Here is a 6982-nt window from a genome sequence, read left to right as displayed (position 1 = left end):
AATAACCTGGACGGAGGAGCCTGGTAGGCTGCAGTCCATGAGGACGAAGAGTTGAACACAATTGAGTGACTTCACTTTCACTTTTCACTTTCATGCATTGGAGAAGGAAATGACAACCCACTTCAGTGTTCTTGCCTGGAGAATCCCAGGGATGGGGGAGCCTGGTGGGCTGCCGTCTATGGGGTCACACAGAGTTGGACATGACTGAAGCAACTTAGCAGCAGCAGCAGTTGCTGATAGTAGTCTCTTATGATCCTTTGCATTTCTGTGTTGTCTGTTGTGATTTTTCCATTTTCATTTCTAATTCTGTTGATTTTATTCTCCCCCCTCCCCGCCCTGTTTCTTGATGAGTCTGGCTGTTGGTTTGTCTATTTTATTTGTCTTCTCAAAGAATCAGCTTTTAGTTTTGTTGATTTTTCTGTAGTCTCCTTTGTTTTCTTTTCATTTATTTCTGCCCTAATTTTTATGATTTCTTTCCTTCTACGAACCCTGAGGTTCTTCAATACTTTTTTCCCCCCTAGTTTCTTTAGGTATAAAGTTAGGTTATTTATTTGATTTGTCTCTTGTTTCTTGAGGTTTCTCGTGTTGCTATGAACCTTTCCCTTGGCATTGCTTTTACTGAATCCCATGGGTTTTGAGTTGTCATATTTTCATTTTCATTCATTTCTATGCATATTTTTATTTCTTTCTTGATTTCCTCTGTGATTTGTTGGTTATTCAGAAGCGTGTTGTTTAGCCTCCATATGTTTGTATTTTTAGTAGTTTTTCCCCCCTGTAGTTGACATATAATCTTACTGCATTGTGATCAGAAATGATGGTTGAAATGATGTTAATTTTTTTGAATGTACCAAGGCTAGATTTATGGCCCAGATTTATGGCTAGATTTATGTGATCTATCTGGGAAAATTGGCATGTGCACTTGAGAAAAATGTGAAATTCATTGTTTTGGGGTGAAATGTCCTATTTATATCAATTAGGTCTAACTGATCCATTGTATCACTTAAATTTTGTGTTTCCTTGCTAATTTGCTATTTAGTTGATCCATCATAGGTGTGAGTAGGATATTAAAGTCTCCCACTGTTACTGTGTTATTGTTAATTTCCCCTTTCATACTTGCTAGCATTTGCCTTACATATTGCAGTGCTCCTATGTTGGGTGCATATATATTTATAATTGTTATATCTTCTTCTTGGATTTATCCTTTGATCATTATGTAGTGCATTTCTTTGTCTCTTTTCATGGCCTTTACTTTAAAGTCTATTTTATCTGATATGAGTATTGCTACTCCTTCTTTCTTTTGGTCTCCATTTGTGTGAAATATCTTTTCCCAGCCCTTCACTTTCAGTCTGACATGTGTTCTTTGATTTCCAGGGAGACTAGAAACCAGTGAACACACAGGACATAGAATAACAATTGCACAGTATTCCAGGAGAGATTTTATTTCATGAAAACAGAAATAAATTTATACACAACATATCAAACTTAAAAAAAAAATCAAACAATACATTTGATAAAGAAAGGTGAAGTTTCAGAAAGTCAAGTGGGCACTTTACATAACAACCTCAATTATTCACATTCCTGACACCTGGGGTCAGAGTTTTGACCTCTGATCATGGGTATCTAGAGCAAAGAAAAAGTTTGAGAGGAGATGAGAAGGAGCAGTAGAGGAAACTACAAATGAGGGAACTATTGGCCACATTGAAAAAGCTCAGAATTCCACCATCGTAATCCAGGAACATCCCCACCTGACCCAGAGGCTTTTTGACATATTGAGGTAACAGTGGGAAGGAGGTAAAGAGATTGTACTGACTGTTCTCTTTGATACAAAGAAGTAGAAAAATTCCCTTGGAATCAAGGGCCATGTCACTTTCCCTTGCCCAGGAGTCATTGCAAAGTCCAATGGCCCAGTTGCAACAGCCTGCCACATCCACCTCCCAGTAGTGCTGACCAGAAGTGAATGACTCAGCTCCCCAGGCAAGAAAATATTTAGATCTTGGTGGAGTGTAGTCGACCCCAGGACCATCAGGACCAGCCAGCAGACATCTCAGATCTTCAAACACAGGGAGATGATGAGTGACTCTTTCATTATACAACACAGTGTACGCTGTAGGAAAAAGGAAACAAAATTATATTAACGAATGGTGTTTTAAATTCCTGACGGACATGAACTTTATACAGTGTCTGAGTTGCTTAGCTTATGAGTAGAACTTGGAGGCAGGACAGCAAGAGAGCATGAGGAATCTTTTGTAGTCCATGATCTTCTTGTCTGTCTTCATAAGAAGATTTGAGCCAGAACAAATGGGAGAAATCATGATTTTTATCTAGGAGATCTACTGCTTAGTTTTGGCCATTGTTTTCCTGGGGCATTTGAAATAGGCAATGAAATAAAAATTCACTATCAGAAAGAAAAAAAAAATAGTTTGCCCATATTATTAGAAAATGTTCAATAATAAACATAATATTAATGATAACTCCAAAAGAGTGATCACTTTCCCTGACAAGGATTTTCACTAAAGAATTCAAACTTAAACTAAAATTTAAAAAAATCATATTTTTGAAATGCTTTCTTTGTGAGAATTTTCTGCCAGTATACCTTGAAAAACAAAAGAAGCATAAATCTTTTAAAATTAGTTCCCACCTAACTTTGCTAATCTTGCTAATAAACTTTATAAAATTTCACATTATGCTTGTAATAAGCTTGATCATAGAAAGGATTTTGTTCAATGTCCAGAAAATATGCTTTGAATTTATTACAAATTGTTTATAGACCAACTTAATACTCCCTAAATATCTCACAACCAGTGATAACCTCCCTTCCCTAAAACTTGGAAGGTACCAAATGTACAGACAGACTTACATATTTCAAGGAAATAGTCAAAAGCATGCCAGCCTGCTATTGGACATCAATTATCTTTTCTCATTTTTTACTTGCTTTTTTCCCTAGATACCAGATATATATGTGAGAAAAACTGGTATCTAGGAAAAAAGCAAGTGTATATATAGAGAAAGTTTGCCAAGATTTCTTCCTTTTAAGAGCATATGGAAAAAAAAAAGAGCTATTTGGCCAACCCAACATTGTGTATTATTATTCTACTATAAGGCTGTATGTGTTAGTCGTTCCATCACATCGGACTCTTTGCGACTCCATGAACTGTAGCCTGCCAGGCTTCTCTGTCCAGGGAATTCTCCAGACAAGAATACTGGAGTGGGTTGCCATTCCCTTCTCCAGAGGAACTTCCAAACCCAGGGATCGAACCCTGGTCTTCTGCCTCGCAGGCAGATTCTTTACTGTTTGAGCTACAGGAAGTCCACTGTAAGGGTAAATTTGGTTATAAAAGTTCCCAAAAAAGAGTCCATAGGTTGAGCAATGAGGAAGGTCACAGAAAGAACATGAACAGAGACAAGCATACAACTCCCCTATCAGAGGGCAGCCTGTTACCTTGGAATTGTCTGAGCCAGTCCATGAGTCCAGGGATGGGCCACACGCTGAGCTCAGGAACCACAGGCTGGGGCAGGAGCAGCTGCATTGACTCACTCCTACAAGAAGGGGCCCTTCCCAAGGACTGCAAGGAAAAAAGACCATGTTAGTCATGAGATTTCTGTCCTTTTGTATCTTCTTTCCTCCTTCCATTTGTTGAAAATCTATTACTTTCTCATTCTCTTCTAAGGAACAATCAGAAACTATATTAATAACAGAGCTTAAACTAAAACATGATGGGCTTCCTCAGGGCACATTAAGAAAGGAAGGAGGCCAGGAAGAGTGTGTCCAATGATGCAGCCACATCTAGGATTCCAATGTCACTCACAGCCCTTGCTACTCCCAAGGAGAGATCTCACCATCTATGATAACAATTTAAGCAAAACAGGGAACCATAAAAAGGATTTATCGAATGCATTGGAACTGACGACCATTTCTAACAATCTTGCATAGAAAACTGGCAAAACCTCAGTGTCTCCATGAAGTGTGAGATAACAGAGAGTGGTAAGGGCTTAGCAGAACATATATTGAGATTTACTCCAAGAAAGTTAACTGTCCCCTGGTCACAGAATTTTGCTGATTTTGGATCATCTGTCTGGATAGTACTCCTGACCACATTGGAAAATCTGGTCCTATGTGAGATAGGAAAAGGGCAAAAATATTTCAAAGATTACCAGGATATGATGAGAGAGGGATTTGAGAAATATAATGGGAGTCAAGGAGCACCATCCCTTAGCCGAGAGTAACCATATATGAGGTAACATTTTAGTGTCACAGCAGCTCGTCTAGAAGAGTGTTTCTCTCTCTGAGGACGGACCCTCCTTTCTCACCTGGAGCAGCTGCGTGTCCGGCTTGTGGCAGATCGCAGTCAGCTCTCTGTACACTTCTTTCAGACTTTCTCCCTGTTGAGTCATTCTCAACACACTCTCCTTGAGTTGCTGACAAATCTCCTTGCCTTCTCGCTCCAGGGCCTCCAGATGCAGTTTCTCGTCCTCATGAAGCAACAGAGGTATCCTCTGATATAGAACTGTAATCATGACCTTCCTTAAGGCGACATAATTCTGCAGAGACAGTGGATTCAAAGCATTACTTATGCTCACATTCAAAAGAAAGCTTCAAATATTATTTCCCTAATATCATTGAGAACGTTCTTGACAAACTTTCTACCTCACACATCTAATGGTCTTGAATATTTGCTGGCCCTTCCTCTCTGGCCTTTCTCTGAATTCCTAGTCTCTTTCCCTGTTTAAATCAAACCATCTAAAGGTCCCAGGTTCCTTTCTTAGGAGGATTTTCCAGGGTTCTTACTCCATCAATTATTTCCCCTCTTACCTGAATCTTGTTTCTCTCTTGCTCCTGACCCTGATTTTTCTCAATATTCTTTTATGAGATAAACCCCATCTAGCACAGTTCATAAAATATGCTCTATTTTTCCTCTAGGTAATACTATATTTTTATCTTCTCCTTCAGAGTCACTCTTGGTGCAATGTCATCTTATTTTGCATGTCTTAGAAAGCATACTCAAATCTTAAAAATTTGGCCTAAGAATACTTTTCATGCCTTGGTTTTCCTATTTACTAGCATTCTTTGAGCTAACTTGCATTGCTGTTCTTGTTGTTCAGTCGCCCAGTTGTGTCTGACTCTTTGTGACCCCATGGACAGCAGCACGCCAGGCCCCACTATCCCTCACCATCTCCCGGAGTTTGCCCAAGTTCATGATTATTTATCGGTGATGCCATCCGGTCACCTCATCCTCTGACACCCTCTTCTCCTTCTGCCCTCAATCTTTCCCACCATGAGGGACTCTTCCAAAGAATTGTCTGTTCGCATCATATGACTAAAGCAGTGGAGTTTCAGCTTCAGCATCAGTCCTTCCAACAAGTATTCAGGGCTGATTTCCCTTAAGATTGACTGGTTTGATCTCCTTCTTGTCCTCAGGACTCTCAGGAGTCTCCTCCATCACCACAGATCAAAGGCATCGATTATTCGGCGCTCAGCCTTCTTTATGGTTCAGCTCTCACAACTATACATGACCACTGGGGAGACCATAGCCTTAGACTATACAGATCTTTGTCTGCAGAGAAATGTCTCTGCATTTCAACACACTGTTGAAAAGCAATTTGCATTAGCTTGTTCTAACTGTGATTACCAGTAAGTCATTTTAAACTATTACTTTTCCAGGGAAGAGACAAATATCCTTTAATGGGAACTTAAATGGACCTAAAATCTAGAATTATATCAATGTCTATACAAAAAAATAGGAACATTTTTATTCTTACCTCAAAGGACTGAGTTTTGTTAGCTTCCTGATTCAGACTGATTTGCATTTCTTCTCTCAGTTTCCATAAAGATCTCATTCTCTTTACAAGTTTCTCCTGCAAAATACCCATGAGATTTAGTGACCTAGAAAGTGACACCATAAATTTCATCCTGTTCTGGGTGAAGAAAGGCAGTTGTTGGTTACACAGAAATCTTGCATAGAATGCAGTGGTCAGAGCTTTCCACATTACTCTAATTTGATTCTAATATTGGATATCAAAGTCACAGAAGTAAATACTAGAGAACTGGGGGAATTTTACAATAATAGAATCTATTTCCTAAGAAAGTGAATCTCACACTTTAATATAGCCTGACTAAGAAAGCCTCAAGCCCCCATCAGAAGCCTGGGGCCCTGGTGCCACCCTCCCCGGGAGGCTGCATTTCCACGCGTGTGGACAACTGGGCAACAACACTGACAGGACACATTATACGTGAGGATCCACATTCAGAAATCCCACCTCCACTGTCTCCATCCCATCACCATCATAGCACCCTCATCTTCCTCTCTGACTTAGGAGCCTCTCGATCCCAAACTGCTCCAGAGGCATCACCTACCCGGGACTCCTCAGCAGCCCTGTGTATGGGACTGTGGCTGTGAGCTGCGTGCTCGGGGCGTTCAGAGCAGGGCCCGCAGAGCAGGGTCTGGTCAGCCTCACAGAAGAGGCCTCTGGCTTCCTGGTGTGTCTCACAGATCTGCTCCTCAGAGCGGTGGTCGTGGTCAGCTCTGGCCTGTCTGGCAAGGGATGCCAGCCTCTTGAGGACAATATTGGTTTTGAGATCAGGCCTCTCAGATATTCCCCTGCACTCAGGGCAGCTCCTTGGAGTCTGGCCTTCTTCCCAGCAAAGGCTCAGACAGGGACGGCAGAAGCTGTGCCCACAGTCTATGGTGACGGGGTCCAGGAAGCAGTTCATGCAGATGGAGCAGGTGAGTTCACTCTGGAAGACCTGCAGTGTGTCTGAATCCATGTTTCTGAAAATTAGAGACAAATAAGAGAAGGTAAGCGAAAAGGCTATTCTTCTGCCCTGATCAGGGAAAATGAAGCCTTTGGCACAGTCCTGTTTTGAACTCTATCTCATTTCCATATTTGCTTACCCTCAGTACAACCCTGTATGCTAAGTCGCTTCAGTCATGTTCAACTCTTTGAGAACCTATGGGTTGTAGCCACATGGGGTCCTCTATCCATA

General features: G+C 40.9%; 1 protein-coding gene across 1 annotated transcript; it reads right to left on the bottom strand.

Annotated features, from left to right (window-relative positions):
• Positions 1 to 4263: 4263 nt before the first annotated feature.
• On the bottom strand, positions 4264 to 6763 carry LOC133068695 (tripartite motif-containing protein 64-like). Its single transcript, XM_061159758.1, has 3 exons — positions 6353 to 6763; positions 5758 to 5853; positions 4264 to 4539 (listed from the first exon to the last, which is right to left on the bottom strand). Exons 1-3 carry the CDS (start codon positions 6761 to 6763, stop codon positions 4264 to 4266), a joined length of 783 nt encoding a protein of 260 aa, XP_061015741.1.
• Between the last annotated feature and the right edge of the window lie 219 nt (positions 6764 to 6982).

The sequence above is a fragment of the Dama dama genome, chromosome 2 (genome assembly GCF_033118175.1).
Source record: "Dama dama isolate Ldn47 chromosome 2, ASM3311817v1, whole genome shotgun sequence".
Taxonomy (NCBI): Eukaryota; Metazoa; Chordata; class Mammalia; order Artiodactyla; family Cervidae; genus Dama; species Dama dama.
The sequence above is the reverse complement of the archived record's forward strand: the minus strand, read 5'-3'. Positions and strand labels throughout refer to the sequence as shown.

Coding starts and splice junctions, on each gene's coding strand:
- LOC133068695 (XM_061159758.1), bottom strand. CDS start 6,763: ATGGATTCAGACACACTGCAGGTCTTCCAGAGTGAACTCACCTGCTCC. Junction 5,854..6,352: donor GGGCTGCTGAGGAGTCCCGG/GTAGGTGATGCC, acceptor GGTATTTTGCAG/GAGAAACTTGTAAAGAGAAT. Junction 4,540..5,757: donor ACAAAACTCAGTCCTTTGAG/GTAAGAATAAAA, acceptor CTGTCTCTGCAG/AATTATGTCGCCTTAAGGAA.